This window comes from Notolepis coatsorum (assembly GCF_963971535.1).
Source record: "Notolepis coatsorum genome assembly, chromosome: 6".
NCBI classification, from domain to species: Eukaryota; Metazoa; Chordata; class Actinopteri; order Aulopiformes; family Paralepididae; genus Notolepis; species Notolepis coatsorum.
This window is the reverse complement of record NC_140170.1, coordinates 64,328,095-64,343,642: the sequence shown is the minus strand read 5'-3', so window position 1 is coordinate 64,343,642 and position 15,548 is coordinate 64,328,095. Positions and strand designations below refer to the sequence as shown.

General features: G+C 44.2%; 1 protein-coding gene across 2 annotated transcripts in view; it reads right to left on the bottom strand.

The window, feature by feature from the left end:
* Window positions 1-15,548, bottom strand: part of LOC311230106 (LIM domain and actin-binding protein 1-like) — a 44,954-nt gene that overhangs the window by 8,706 nt on the left and 20,700 nt on the right. For both annotated transcript variants that reach the window (XM_084316265.1, XM_084316266.1), the window contains 4 exons: window positions 13,831-13,876; window positions 9,689-10,144; window positions 2,157-2,214; window positions 858-958 (listed from right to left, as the gene is read on the bottom strand). In XM_084316265.1, the coding sequence (XP_084172391.1) occupies window positions 858-958; window positions 2,157-2,214; window positions 9,689-10,144; window positions 13,831-13,876 (661 nt within the window). The remainder of the gene's footprint in view (window positions 1-857; window positions 959-2,156; window positions 2,215-9,688; window positions 10,145-13,830; window positions 13,877-15,548) is intronic.

The following is a 15,548-nucleotide window of genomic DNA, read 5'->3' as shown; positions in this document are numbered from 1 at the left end:
GCTCAATACACACAAGTGTTAAGGGGATGCAGACCAGAGAAAGACTTTCGTCTTGTTTACATCAGGGTCCCCCATTTTCAATTCATCATAACATATATGACATACAGATAGACAGTACTGCTACATCTATACATTTATGACATACCAGATTTACAAATACAGTACTGTTTGTTTGTGATACAAAAAGAGTGTCTCTGCTGAGCTCGTGCCGACAGGAAGGATCTGTTCTACAATCTATGAGCCGTCAGTTGATCGGTTTGCATTATGAGTGTCGTTCGGGAGGAGAAGAAGGACACTCTTTGTTTGCCCGGTGCGTTCACATATTATACCAGGAATGTAAATTAATCAACCCAGCATAATATTCTGGAGCTGTGGGCAGACACAGTGCAGTTCAGTTGAAATCGGTATTATCCCATTTTAGTCCCATGTGTTATTTGTTCAAATATTCAGGTGAATCTTAAAGGCAAGCTTAAAGGAACACGCCAACATTATGGGGAAATGCGCTTACCATCTTCCCCAGAGTCAGACAAGAAGATAGATACCAATTTCCCCTCTGTGCTTTCAGTAGAAGGCTATCTGGCTGCAAGCTAGCCTAGCTTAGCACCAATGGAAGCAGATACGGACCGCTAGCCTAGCTTAAAAAACAGGCTAGATCATGGTCCGTATCAAGTTCCATTAATTTGTGCTAAGCTAATGTGGTATCTATCTTCATGTCTGACTCAGGAGAAGACGGTAAGCGGATTTCCCATCATGTTAGCATGTTCCTTTAACGAAATTCATATGTACATTACAGATAATAAAAAACTAGATTTACTACATGAACACCAGTCTTGGAGGAGGGGGAGTGATGTACTCACCAGGCGTGGGGGTTTGGAAATGGCAGCCTGGTACTTGGCCATTCTATCCCTCAGGGACGATGTGGTCTCCAGCACCCTGTCAGACACGGAGGGAACTAGTCCTAGCAGAGACACAGAGACAATGGTCCAACTATGGTTCTGCAACAGATCATTCAGTTGCAAAATTGTAGATTTTATGGTGGTTTTTCTTGTGGATCTATTGTGATGTTTCTTCTTGATCTGTGAAGCCCATGGGGGGCAATTTTTTTTTTTTCCGGCTATACAAAATAATTGTGATTTTATTTTATTTGATTCAGTAGAAGTTCTGCAAGAGTTTTTGTGCATGTGTGTGTGTGTGTTCCTGACTTAAACTTATTACATTGGGGATTCACACTACAGACCAGTTGATTAGGGGCAGCTTTTTCAACAGGGTGAGGTGGAGATTCAGGCTCTGAATGAGTGTAAGTCATTGCAGTGTTCCCAATGTTGGCTTTAACCCTTTCACTACCACACTACAGAAGGTTAACCTTTCACTACCACACTACAGACGGTGAACCTTTCACTACCACACTACAGAAGGTTAACCTTTCACTAACACACTACAGATGGTTAACCTTTCACTACCACACTACAGACGGTGAACCTTTCACTAACACACTACAGATGGTTTAACCGTCTGTAGTGTGGTAGTGAAGGGGTTAGTTACCGTAATTCCTCTAATAGTAACCGGGTCTCAAATACAAGCCGGGTCTCTATTAATGGCCGGGTGCGCTCTTGAGCTAAGCAATTATAAGCCGGCCTCCTAATACAAGCCGGGTTACTAATATACTGAGCTGCATACTGAGCTAGTTACTTGATTTCACTTTGAAAACGTTGAAATGACCAGTGACCACCTGTAATTGCACTGTTTACTATTTCATACAGTACTTGGTTTCAATAAATGAACCCAGTACATTTTACTGGGTTCAAACTGACACAAAATGTTGATTTATTCATTATGATCCGTTTGAAAATTTGAAATATAGGCCTCCCTCTTATACAGGCCTCCTCCTAATACAAGCCTGGTACCCGCTACAGTTGAAACAAATACAAGCCGGGGTTACTATTAGAGGAATTACGGTAACCGTCTAGTGTGGTAGTGAAACGGTTAACCTTCTGTAGCGTGGTTGTGAAAGGGTTAACACTGTGTCGTGTGGCAGTGAAAGGGTTAACCTTCTGTATTGTCGCAGTGAAAGGGTTAACCATTTGGTAGTGTGGCAGTGAAAGGGGTAAGTGTGTGTGTCTGCGTTTGCCTGCGTGCGTGCGTGCGTGCGTGTTTACCTTCCAGTTGTTCTATGTCATCTGAGGAGGAGGTGCTGCGGAGGCCTATCCTGCCTCCCTGGACGGTGAAGACGAGAAGCGCGGGAGAGAAAGGGTTCAGTGGGTTAGTTTACTGTGGATGAAAACACCTGGATGATGATGGGCCTCGTCTCTGCTGGCTCCCCGTGTGATGAAGAGCACCGCCGGTCTGCTTTAATGTGACGCTGGGGTCCGAGGGTCAGACTATAAGGTAGTTAGACTAAAGACGTTTAGACTAAAGACAGATAGATGCTTTATTGTCCTCGCGGGGAGACAGGCAGCACAGCAGGTAACAGATGTTGGTCTGGGTTCCACGCTTGGACAGTCGGAAGAAGCCCTGCTATCTCTATGGCATGCCACAGTGTTCCTTAATGCCACCGCGTGATTGGCCACAGCTGACCACCCCCCACAAATCTGTTTTCCCTCCCCCCCCCCCCTCCCCCCTTTCAGGACAGTATCCCTGAGGCCACTTTAAGAGAACTATTAGGAATGTCTACAGTCTGGCCACTCAGTATGTCTGACTCTTAACCACCAAAACCTGCACAGACTACGACGTATGACGTATATCATGCCAGTTAGGGCACCTTGTTTGCTTTTACTCAGATGATATAGATAATATATACATACAGACCCTCATCTGCACCTTAGTTTACACCGTTTTTTTCCATCATATATTTTATATTCAGATCTATTTCTATTGCCTATTATTTACGTCTTTCTACTATTACCCTGCCCATACCTGTACCCCCTCCCCCCACGCTGCTTATCTGATCTTACACGCTCATCAACACTTGAGGACTTTGACAACACAATGTGAATCCTACAGAAAAGAAAACAAAAGGAGATGAGAAAAGAAAATTCCTTTAAACCAACGAAGAGCTAAATACAAATAGACTTCACTTCACCCCCCCCCCCCCCCCCCCCCCCCTCTGTGGGGAGCAGAATATTCTGTAATGAGCTGAGGACCCAGCGCCATGTTAAGACATGCCTGCTGTCGTTCCCTCTGCCGTACCCCACCCATCATGACCCCCCCCCCTTCCTCCCCTTCTGAGCTGGGAGAATTTAAAGAGATTGGAAACCAGTGGTGGAGTGCCAGTATGTATGACGGACGGCTCTGTGTGACATGAGATCCTCCAATGAGCGCAGAGAATCAATTAAAGGGAAAGTTCAGAATTCTGGACCCTTAGCCCCATTTCACTATTTAGAATGTTTTTTTTTGTGATCAACTTTTTTTATTTACGATAAACAATAATATTAACTTTTTTAGAAAAGGAAAACGATGGGCGGGGAAATTAATATATTATATATATATATATATATATAAAAGATTACAGCGGCTGGGTGGCGCAGCAGACATTGTGCTCGTCACCAACGCAAGAGACACCGGGTTCGAATCCGGCTGTCGGCGTTGCCTCCGGCTTGGGCCGGCCGTCATACTAACTCGATTGGCAGAGTTAGCGGGTGGGAAGTCGAAGGGTGGTAGTCTGGTCGTTGTGAACAGCGACTCCTACAGGTCGGTTGGGGCGCCTGCACAGCAAAGTCAGGAAAAATGGCGGGGGCAGTGTGAGCCTCCTACACGTTACTCCTTGCCAAAATGAGAGTCTGCGCTGGCAGGTGAAAAGATGCGATAGGCTGCCTCCACATGTATCAGAGGGGACATGTGATGCAAGGCTTCTATCCTCCCTACAACCGGCCAGTGGGGGGCATATGCGAGCAACGATCAGGACAGGACAGGGAGAATTGGCACGAGAGGTAAATTGGGATGGGGAGAAAAATCACAGAAAAAGGAGGAGAAAAAGTAGATAAAAAAAGATTACATGAGTAGAAAGAAGAAAAGGGGGGGGGGGCTGCTGAGAACCCCCCCCCACCTGAGGTCCAAGCCTCCACCATTATCTTCATCTAAATGTATAATGGATTTCAACTGCACTGCCAGACCAACTCCACATTGTAATAGTTGCCTCCTTCGCTCCAGCTGTCACAAGCTCTAAATACACAATGTCCAAATACATCAAAGTCCGTGCTCTGAGAGCGGGCTAATTTATTTGGAATGTTAAACGTATCAATATGCAGAGTCCTTTCTCAGCATAATCCACGTTGTTGTGGTCATCGTTCTTCATACTCGACATACGCCAGAAAGTTGGCCACAAGACTAACGTACATTAACTGTCTTTACGAGCCCTGGGACTAAGAGCTGAGATCTAATCCACAGTGTACCCAAAGCAAAGCAGTTGCCAGTTTCCTGCGGATTATTATTAAATTGTTATTTTTTTTACAGTGGCCCCATTAATTTTGACGTTAGTTTTGTGGCTAACTGTGAGGAGGAGCTGGGTATCCAGTCTGAGGCACAGCGTGGATTGTGCTGAGAGAGAACTCTAGCCTTTGATAATGTAATCATTTAGTAGGAAATGGGACTAAGGGTCCACAATTCTGAACATTACCTTAAAGGTGCTATAGACAAAACATTTTACGTAGAGTAATCTTTCATGTATGTTTATTTATTTATTTATTTAAATAATACATCCACAGAGCTTTTAGGAAGGTACGGAATAAAAGTATTGCTTTTCCCCCGGGGAAAAAGAAAGCACTTGAGAGGTCATCTTGAAGAGACAAGAGAGACGGCAACAGCCGCTGATCACATCCCAGCAGAAGGCTGCAAACTAGAGGGCGATGCACTCGAGAGAAAACCTCACGCGGGTCTGTTCACCTCTGTCGGGAGAAAAGGGTGCAGTTCCCCCCAAAATCTAAGACATCTGTTTCACGTCAAGGACCCCCCAGATTGATACTTAATAGTTCAGGGACAAGTACAGTACAACGAAAAAGAGGTTTGGCATCCAACCAGAGTGCAAATGTAACAGTAAGAAGTGCAACGGCAATATAAAATGTACAGGTGATTAAACTGGGTATAAAATATATAAATGAGTCCTACTGAGTATAGTGCTAGTGTACAGAGTTGTAGTATTATTATGTACAGTGATACAGGTATAAAGACACCATGGTAGTAGTAATACTAGCTGGCAGCGTAACTAGTAAGAGTAGTTAAGGGATATGTACAGATCTAGATATAGTATCTACAACTATGTAAAAAGGATTATATGCAGGTATGTACAGACAGATGTGGATATATATATACGGTAAGAATAAATATATATATATACAGTATATACAGCATTATTGTACATGCTCTCATACAGAGTTAGCGACCCCCATTTGAGAAGATATATGTTGTCTCTGACTCCTCCCATGTCTTACATGCCGAGTATGAGCTACTCAGTTCCACGCTCTAGACTAGATAGGTTTAAAAACTCCTTTATTCCGATTTCAGTTAAACTTTTAAATAGTGCCAGATAAAGGGCAACTATCGAATAACTGATATTTGGTTGTTATATTATCGATATTCGATAACCGATATTTGGGTTTTTTGGGTATACTATTCTAATGTGGTGTTGCCAGACATCCTGTGGTGCAGGTACTTTACTGTATCTTTTATATTGTGTATCTCCTCTGTTTGGAGTCAGTTGTGTTGTGTCATGTCTGTATGTCTGTGTCTGTAGTGGGGGTGTAAGCCCAAGACAAATTTCCCAGCTGATGGGACAATAAAGTGACTCTTGACCCTTGTCAGGTGTGATTCAGTCCAGAACTCCATAGATGTCTGTACTGTACGTGGGGAGATCACAGCGGACCTATGCTGAGTCATTCTTATACATTCTCTCTTTTTAGTTGTGATGTAATAGTGAAATTAAACTATTCATCTTTTTTCTGGGGACCTTCTTAAACCCCCTGATGCAGCATGGTTCTCAAAGTGGGGTCCGAGGACCCCCAGGGGTCCCTGAGAGAGTTCCAGGGGTTCCCCAGAAAATGGGGAATAGTTTAATTTCATTAAAATAATATTCAATTAGAGAATGCACAAGAATATCACTACTCTGATCACAACTACTTGTTTCACTCTCTCCTCCTGTTCTCGCTAATTACAGTATAGACATATTTGGAATTCTGGAATAATTCATATCTAACAGATGGGGGTCCCTGGAACAGAATCTCATCAAATGGGGGTCCCTGACCTACTACGTATCTATTTGGGGGTCCTTGACACAAAAACATTTGAGAACCACTGCGGGGAACGAATTCCTTCTTCGAGCCAGTGCCACATACACGCATATACTAGGACCTAGGTCATAACAATTCAAATCTAGAACATAAATCTATCGTGGGCATCAAAAACTGGTTGGACAATTCTTAAAGGTGCCGTAATTGGTATTTTCTTTGTTAAAATAAGTGGTAAAATACAGCCGTCACTGATATACTGTAGAGTGTTTTGGTCAGTAACATGGGTCTCCCAGTCCTTCCCTGCAGTACACAGAAAATACATTTCCTGGTGTCCCATTCCCACTTTAACCAACCAGGAGAGATAACTCCACTCTGCAAAAAGTATCTGACATAAATAAAAGAAATAAAAACAAATATGTGCTTGAAACAAGTAAAATATATCTAGGGTTCTCTCTTAGTCTCCTGATTTTGACTTCTATTTTGACTTGCTATACTTATTTTATTTTATACTTATCTATTTTCTCTCTGGAGCGTAATAGAAAGAAGCATTTTGTATAAAAGTATTCTGTACTTCTGTATGACAACTAATAAAGAAACTTGAAACTTGATTGGATAAAGTGGGAACAGGATACCAGGAAATGTATGTTCTGTTTACTGCAGAGCGCAGGGCCTGGGAGACCCATGTTACTGACCACACTCTACATCAGTGATGGCTGTCGGAATGTAGAGCTATTTAACACTTGTTTTAACAAAAATAAATACCACTTACAGCACCTTGAAGTTGTGCCTGAAGGAGTTAAATAGCTGATAGAACGTGACGGAAAGGGTGAGGAGTATAGCCAGAGGTGCAGTAAGTCTTTGATGAGCGACACGAAGGAATGCAGGGACATTCCAGAGTTGGGCCTATTATGGAGTGGAGTCGGGTGGAGTTTGTTTGGCCGGGAAGCACGGGAGATATGGCTGGAGGGAACAAGACAGGTACAACAGGTCTGAACACCACGTTCATGTGCTTTTCATCCGACCTGCTAGTGTTCGTGGATCAAAAGTTGGATGAAACATTGTACGAATAATGAAGTAAATATTTAAAACACAGAAACTACTTTAACTTTTTGCCACTACTGTTTGACACGTTCATGTTTGGTACTGGATTTTGACCAAAAATGGTACGACTTTGTCTGTTTTGGTTTTGATTTGGGTTTTGAACTAGCCAATGGCTTCTCCACAAGGAAGCATCGCAGGACACCTATATATTAATGCCAGCCCAAGAGTGGCTTCCGCGTTTCTCTGATTGGCCGCGACGCCCCACGTGACAACGCCTAGCACCGCCCCGCGGCAGAGGCGCATAGGTTGCCGCGGCATTATGCATTCCTAATCCCCCCTGTTTTAACATCGACGGTTAGCTCAACTCGTTCCTCAGCTTGCTGTGGAGCCTGCGGTCAGTTGGTGACAAGTTCGAATCACTTCAATTTTTTTTTACGTTTAATTAATTTATCACCTCTCTATATAAACGTAACTAGCGTCTGTCTTTCTTTCGCCGGTTAAGTTTAGGCATTCTTTCGGAGTTGGTTATGGTTAGAGTTTTTTTTAGAGCATGGCAATAGAATGCCTGTCTTTCTTTCGCCGGTTAAGTTTAGGCATTCTTTCGGAGTTGGTTAAGGTTAGAGTTTGTCGCAGAGCATGGCAATAGAATGCCTGTCTTTCTTTCGCCGGAGCAGCAGCCTATTTCCGCTCTGCCGCGCGCCGCGGTCACATGGCCAATCAGAGAAACGCGAAGCACTCTTGGGCTGGCATTAATATAGACGCTACTAGGACCGTTACTGTTCCTAATTTATGCAAATGACATGTCGTCAGCTTGTGACTGCAACTTGTTCCTGTTTGCGGACGACTCAGCCCTGCTGGTCTCTGACAAGAACAAGTTACAGGTTGAAAAAACCCTCAGCTCGGAACTAGGCAAAATCTGCATATGGCTCGCTGATAACAAACTATTATTACACATGGGCAGTCCATTCTCTTCGGTTCAAATAACAAACTCAGCAAGACCGACGGCTTCTCAGTTACAGTGGGTGACAATATTGTCACAAGGAAAGAAGAAATTACCTACCTGGGTTCCATCCTAGAGGCAAATCTTTCCTGTGACAAAATGGCATCCAATGTAATAAAAAAAAGTCAACCAACGAACTCGATTCTTGTACCGGATCTCCTCACTGGTAAACAAGAATACCCTGAAGACTCTGGCAGGAGCACTCATTCAAGGGTACTACGACTATGCTTGCACCTCATGGTACCAAAGCACCTCAAAGGCGCTAAAAACTAAATTACAAACATCTCAAAACAAACTGGTCAGTCTACTGCTTGACCTTACTCCTAGAACCCACCTCACCCCTGCCCACTTTGACAACCTAGGATGGCTTAGAGTAGACGACAGAGTACAGCAACTTGCAATGGGCCTGGTCTACAAGATACACTACACGACCAAGGTACCGATGTACATGTCAAAATACTTCCCAAAGGTCAGTGAATACCACGATCACAACACCAGAGGGAGCTCCACTAATCATGTTAAACCCAGATTCGGCTCAAACAAGGGACTAAACACGTTTTGCAATTATGCCACATCAATGTGGAACGCCCTACCCAAAGCTGTAAAGGAATGTGAATCACTACCCACTTTCAAAAACACTCTCAAAGAACACCTACGGGAGACTGCAATTCGAAACTGGCCCCTGTAAATGTCCTAACCCAACCCCTTCCAATGTACAGTAAATGACCAAGTATGGTTTTGTCAATATTCCAATGTACAGTTTTGCTTGTACAGTTGTACAGTGTTTCAAACTAGTTCCTATTTCTTCTTATCTTTGGATTGTGGAGTTCTCTCTCCTGATTGGATAAAGTGTATTTTCTGTGTACCGCAGAGCGGAGGGACTGATGTTAGTGACCAAACACACTATATCAGTGATGGCTGTCAGAATGCAGAGCTATTATTATAACACGTGGACCACTTATTTTCACAACAAAATACCGCTTACAGCACCTTTAATGCTGCCGGGGTCAAAGGGCACGACGTCTCACCAGTTGCCAGTGTTTTCTCAGACTTTTGTTCATCCGGCTCGGTGTGAGATATTCACGGGGATATTCCTGGGTTGGAAACGTTGTTTCATCCGATCTACCTGATACCTCCTGAACGCAGCGGCAGTGAGGACCACCAGGGGCGTGTGTGTGAGTGCGTGTGTGTGTGTGTGTGCGTGTGTGTGTGTGTGTGCGTGCGTGTGTGTGTGTGTGAGTGCGTGTGTGTGAGTGCGTGCGCGAGTGTGTGTGTGTGTGAGTGCGTGTGTGTGTGAGTGCGTGTGTGTGAGTGCATGCGTGTGCGTGTGTGTGTGTGTGTGTGTGTGAGTGTGTGTGTGTGAGTGCGTGAGTGCGTGTGAGTGCGTGTGTGTGTGTGTGTGTGTGAGTGTGAGTGCGTGCGTGTTCACCTTGCTCTTGGCGTCCTCTCCCCTCTCGAACCTCATCTTCAGGCTGGTGAGCGGCACGCTGGGCCTCTCGATGGCCGTGGTGGGGCTGAGCGGGCCGTGCTCCTCGCCCCCCCGGTCCAGACTCTGACTCTGCATCAGCCGGCTCCGCTCCATCACTCTCTTCTCTCCTCCCTCCGGGGCTCTGGCAGCAGCCGCTGGGTACTGGAAGTGGCCGGTCACGCCGGGGCCTCCCTGAGCGCTCAGCGGTCCGGGGGACTTGTTGGACGGAGGAGGAGGAGGAGGGGGGCAGTGCTCGCTGATGGGCTCGGGCCTGGGCACGGCGGGAGGCGTGAGCCGGGACCGGGGTCGGCTGGCGAGCGGGACGACGTAGGAGGGCTTGTCCGGCTGAGGCTGCTGCTCCCAGCGCTTCTTCAGAACGCTCAGGCTGCCGGAACGCAGGGTCACGCTCTCCACCGCCTGCGGGGGGGGGGGGGGGGTCACAGGTGTTAGACACAGCTGGACCTACGGCGCGGTCGGTGTCAATGGCCGCCTGCGACGATACAAGCAAGTACAGGGAATATATCAATATGAAAAGCGTCAATTTGCGGGTACACGACTGCTCTATTCGGAGTGCAAATGTCTCCGGTTGACAACGATAAGACCTTTAAATGTCGTGCTCCGCAACTTTGAGAACCCGAGCTGCGATGCAATGGAAACTAGCAAACGCTGGAAAGCGCTAATAGCCCTGCAGTGGTAGATTAGGTGACCAGCTGTTCTCCGGGCTCGGCCCAGGAAAGAGTAGCTGTTGTTCTACGGCTGGCAGAGTCAGCTGCACTGTGGCCACTGCTTCTTCCACTGCATTCCATTCCATAAGGCAAAGTCACCTCTCCCCAAAAGAGAGAGAGAGAGAGGGTTTTCTATCCGCCAACTCGACCGTCCACGAGGAACCAACATCTCGACGGGGCAAAACGCGCGTGACGGAACAACAGGACGTGTGCGTTCTCCTCCGCGAGATAGGGGAAATGAGTAACTGAATTGAACCACGCCTCATGGAGGAAGGTCTGGAAGATATGTGGGAACAATATGAGCCTTTGAGCAGGGCAATTAGCAGACGAATCGAGCCGGTAAAGCTGAAAGACATGGTGGACCAAGGGGTCTGTTCAGGAGACCTTCACCGCGAGAAGACAAGAGTTCAAGTCGACATTGAGACATTTTCACAACGTTTTCACGAGGAAACAACGTGTTGTCAATACACTACCAACCGACTAAAACCCCTAAACAAAGAGACAAAACCGGACTTTTCCCCTCCCGACATGTAGAGATATTATCCATTATAAGCAGAAGAGGAAACCTCAGCAGATCTGGGAACTTCCTCAATCTCTCTTGTGCTTCACACAGTCAGCGGTCCTTTGAGAACGCACCACAATGACAAGAGACACACAGGTACCGTAGAAACAAACAAACCTGCAATCACAGGACAAAAAAAAACCTTGATTAAGGAGACGGGAGAATGAATGAAGAGAGGAGCGGACCAGAGGAGCAACGGGAATCCAAGGCGGACAGAGAACAGATGCACAATCACTGTCTTTGTGAGACAAGCTAGGGTAAAGGAAGGACAATGAACAGATTGTTCCTTTTTCTATATAAGAAACGAGGAGAAACCTCTGTGAAGAGGAGAAGCAACGCAAGGTGTTAACAGGAGCGACGGCAAGGAGAGAGAGAGAGAGAGAGAGACCTTTGGTTGGAGTCCTTCTCCACAGGTATGTCTGCTGCTGAGAGAAAGATTGAGAGATAGAACTCTCCCAGATGTTAGCAGTAGAAAAACTCTGGCTTGTAGGAACCAGCCAATCCCCGTCCAGACCGGGAGAGAGAGGGAGAAAGAGAGAGAGAGAGAGAGGGAGAGAGATTGAGAATACCCAGGAAACCAGAGAGCAGGAAATGATACATGTGGGGAAAGTTAACTCTTTGCTAACTGTGTTGCTTTATGTGTCATGTGTGTATTTCCCATTCAAAAAGCATTCATTGCTGCCTGAGGAGGAGTTGATGCTGGAAACATGTTGCATGTACAGTATGTCCAGTCTGTGTGTGTGTGTGTGTGTGTGTGTGTGTGTGTGTGTGTGTGTGTGTGTGTGTGTGTGTGTGTGTGTGTGTGTGTGTGTGTGTGTGTGTGTGTGTGTGTGTGTGTGTGTGTGTGTGTGTGTGTGTGTGTGTGTGTGTGTGTGTGTGTGTGTGTGTGTGTGTGTGTGTGTGTGTGTGTGTGTGTGTGTGTGTGTGTGTGTGTGTGTGTGTGTGTGTGTGTGTGTGTGTGTGTGTGTGTGTGTGAACTTGAAACTTGAAACTTGTTTGAAAGCCTACTGTATAAACTGCTGTATTTGAAGGCATTAACCCTTGCACTGCCAAAGGGTTAACCCTTTCACTGTGACAATACAGAAGGTTAACCCTTTCACCGCCACGCGACAAATGTTAACCCTTTCACTACCACACTACAGAAGGTTAACCCTTTCACTACCACACTACAGGCGGCTAAAGGGTTAACCTTCTGTAGTGTGGTAGTGAAAGGGTTAAATAATAGTTTTTTTCCCATTGTACAGTGGCTTCCCTCTTAATTTTTTTACCATTCAAAAAGCATATAATTTAAATCCTAACTTTTTCTTTTGTGTCATTAAATTCACTTTAATCATAATTTTTCTCTTTGAATTTCATTTTTTTTTTCCTGCATTGAGCCGTAAAACAAACCAACTATAAAACAAAACTGAAACAACTACAACTTGAGCAGCAATCCAACCCTGGGAGTGAGGAGAACCAGCTCATGTTGATGTTGTTATAACCACATGGTGAAACAAAGACTTTGAAAGAGCTTACATGTCTTTAAGCCTTTAGCTCACACACGTCTCTGGAAAACACTGGCCACATAAGAGGCATCAGCGATGGTATTACCAAAGAGGGTCCCCTGGGTTTTCTCAGAACAGGGTAAATCTGCATTTAGCTATGATGCCCCTCTAGCTCATGGAATGAACTCTGAGCTTGAGATTCTCCCCTCTGTTGCAGAGTTTAAAACCGGTATCTTCCAACTTTGTCAATCAAGTTGTAAGTAGTCTTGTTGTCTTATTGTTATGATTTTATATGCTGTGTGATTTTATATGCTTTTCTTTGCTAATGTCTGTATGTACTGTACACACTCGACGTGACTGTAAATGAGGGAAACCCTCGGTTGCCCTTCGGGTTTAAATAAAGGTTTGAAATGAAATAAGATGATTGGTATTACCTTAAACTTCTGCATGGCATCAGCCGGTAGCTTATTCAGTTATCCAGTTTTGTTTTAAACTGACAAAGACTTACAACTGGAACTGCAGACAGCATTGCCAGAGGATTACACGCCGGGGGGATTATGGGCTTGACTGCCTTCCCACCACAACAAGTGGCCAATAAGAGGTCAGCCAGGACAAGACATTAGCATGGCAGCATGGAGTGCGCAGGTGTGTGTATATGTATGTATGTATATGTGTATGTATATGTATATGTATATGTATATGTATATGTATATGAAAAAGTGTGTGATTGTGTATTCTTCTCAACATGCCAACAGTTCACCAGTGTTGGAGGGTGACCCCTCAGCAAATCCACTAAGCATACCAATTACTTTATCAGGATCATTTAGTTCATTAGGAGAGATCCAATAATAAAACAATTACCAAAAAAATAAATACATTAAAGGAAGCATCTCCATAAGCCAGTCTGGAATGAGTCCTAATAACTTGTCTAAATATGAATATATGTCATTGTTTTTTTTTATGGTGCATCTAATTATGATCACATCTTATTTCCCCCTTAACAGAGCCTGGTATCAGAGCGGTATTACAATAATCTTGTATTTTGTTCTCTTGTTTTTATATTCAGATCTAATTGTATTGCCTATACAGTATCTATGTCTTTCTACTATTACCCTGCCCATACCTGTACCTCCCCTCCCCCATGATGCTATGATTCCGGAACTTCCCCAAGGTAAATATATAGGAATATCTTATCTTATCTTAATATAGGAGTAGTAACACGCCCACTCCTGATCACCACTAAATAGAGATGTAGGCAGAGGAGATACCCGTGTTTCCAGGGTGTAAAGTCTTTGGTTGACCGGTTTAAAAGAGAGTAATGGAGATTCCTACCGCTTTCTTCTTCTCTCCATTGGACTCCTCTGCAGCTCTCTGGTACCTAAGGAGAGACCATCGTGTAGTTCAGTATGGGGGAGAGGGAGGGCCGGAAGCAACACTGACCTCTAGTGATATAAAAACAAAAGTATGCGAGGGCTTTGCTGACAGGGTCATCGTCACGTCACTCCTCGTTCTTTGCCAGAGGACTCTCAGGAATCTGGGGCCCAAGTTGGATAAAAAAAGGCTGTAAAAGATAAGCAACTCGACTAAAGAATATATGGGGGGAATATCTGTGAGTGTATGTTCAGTCAATTTATTAAAGTTATTTTAGTTTACCTTATATTAGTTTACTGCCATATCTATCATCTCACTGCCATTATTGTATTTTACTGCCATTATCTATTATTTATACTTACTATGTACCACTGCTGCTAAAATATTTGCACTAAGTTATCTTTTACCTCTATATTTATTTCACTCATACATAAATTTTTTTTAGCTACTGTTTATATTGTATATAGTCCTGTATATTGTGTGTACATCGTGTCCCATATGTTACTTTATGTTTATAGTGTCCTATATGTTACTTTATGTTTATATTAGATCTTTTTTATATACACCGTGGGAAGGGGGAAATGCAATTTAATTTCTCTGTATGTCTGGCACATTACGAGACGTGACAATAAAGCTGACTTTGACTTAAATGTAACAGTAGCCCTAATATTTTTTGCAATACTGAAATCGCTATAAAATTACATTTTAAGTTTATATAAATACACGTTTATTTGCCGCATACACATTATACAAGTACAATAGCAGTGAAACGTGAGCCCCCCTTTGACTGTGTGTATACATTTTCTTTTTATTATACTTTGTTTTTAAGAACAATAGAACATGGAAAGTAGTATAGTGCAAATGCACAGATGTTCAAATGAGTAGATGTGGAAATAAATGTTGTGCAAATGAATATGGAGGTCAGTGTTGTAATCTACAGGTTATTAGAGTCTTCATCTAGGATCTGGATGGCTTGGGGGGTAGTAGCTTCTCTTCATCCTCTCTGTGGTGGCCTTAAAGGAACGCACCAACATTATGCGGAATGCTCTTACTGGCTTCTCCAGAGTCAGACAAGAAGATGGATATTTCCTCTCTGTGCGTTCAGTAGAAAGCTATCCGGCTGCGAGCTGATTGATTGATTGATTGATTGATTGATTGATTGATTGATTGATTGATTGAAAACTTTATTAACAGATTGCAGAATGGGTACAATACAGTACAGCTCAATATACTAACAACTGCTAAGAGGATGAAGACCAGAAAAATACTTTCGTCTTGTTTACATAAGGGTCCTCCATTTTCAATTCATCAAGACATTTATGACATACAAGACATACAAATATACGGTATGCTAGCCTAGCTTAGCTTAGCACAAATGAATGGAGGCGGATGCGGATACTAGCTTAGAACTCTGGGCTTCTACCTACCACGTGTGCTAAGCTAGGCTTGCTTGCGGCCGGATAGCATCTACTGAACACACAAAGAGAAAACTGGTATCTATCTTCTTGTCTGACTCTGGAGAGGACGGTAAGCACATTTCCCACAATGTTGACATGTTCCTTTTTAAGGCTCGCCTGACCTCGGCACAGAGAAGAGTCCATTGTTCAGACGGCTTTGTGATTCTCGTGGCCTTAGTCCTGCCCCGCCTGCTACAGATGTCCTGCAGGTTGGGGAGGTCA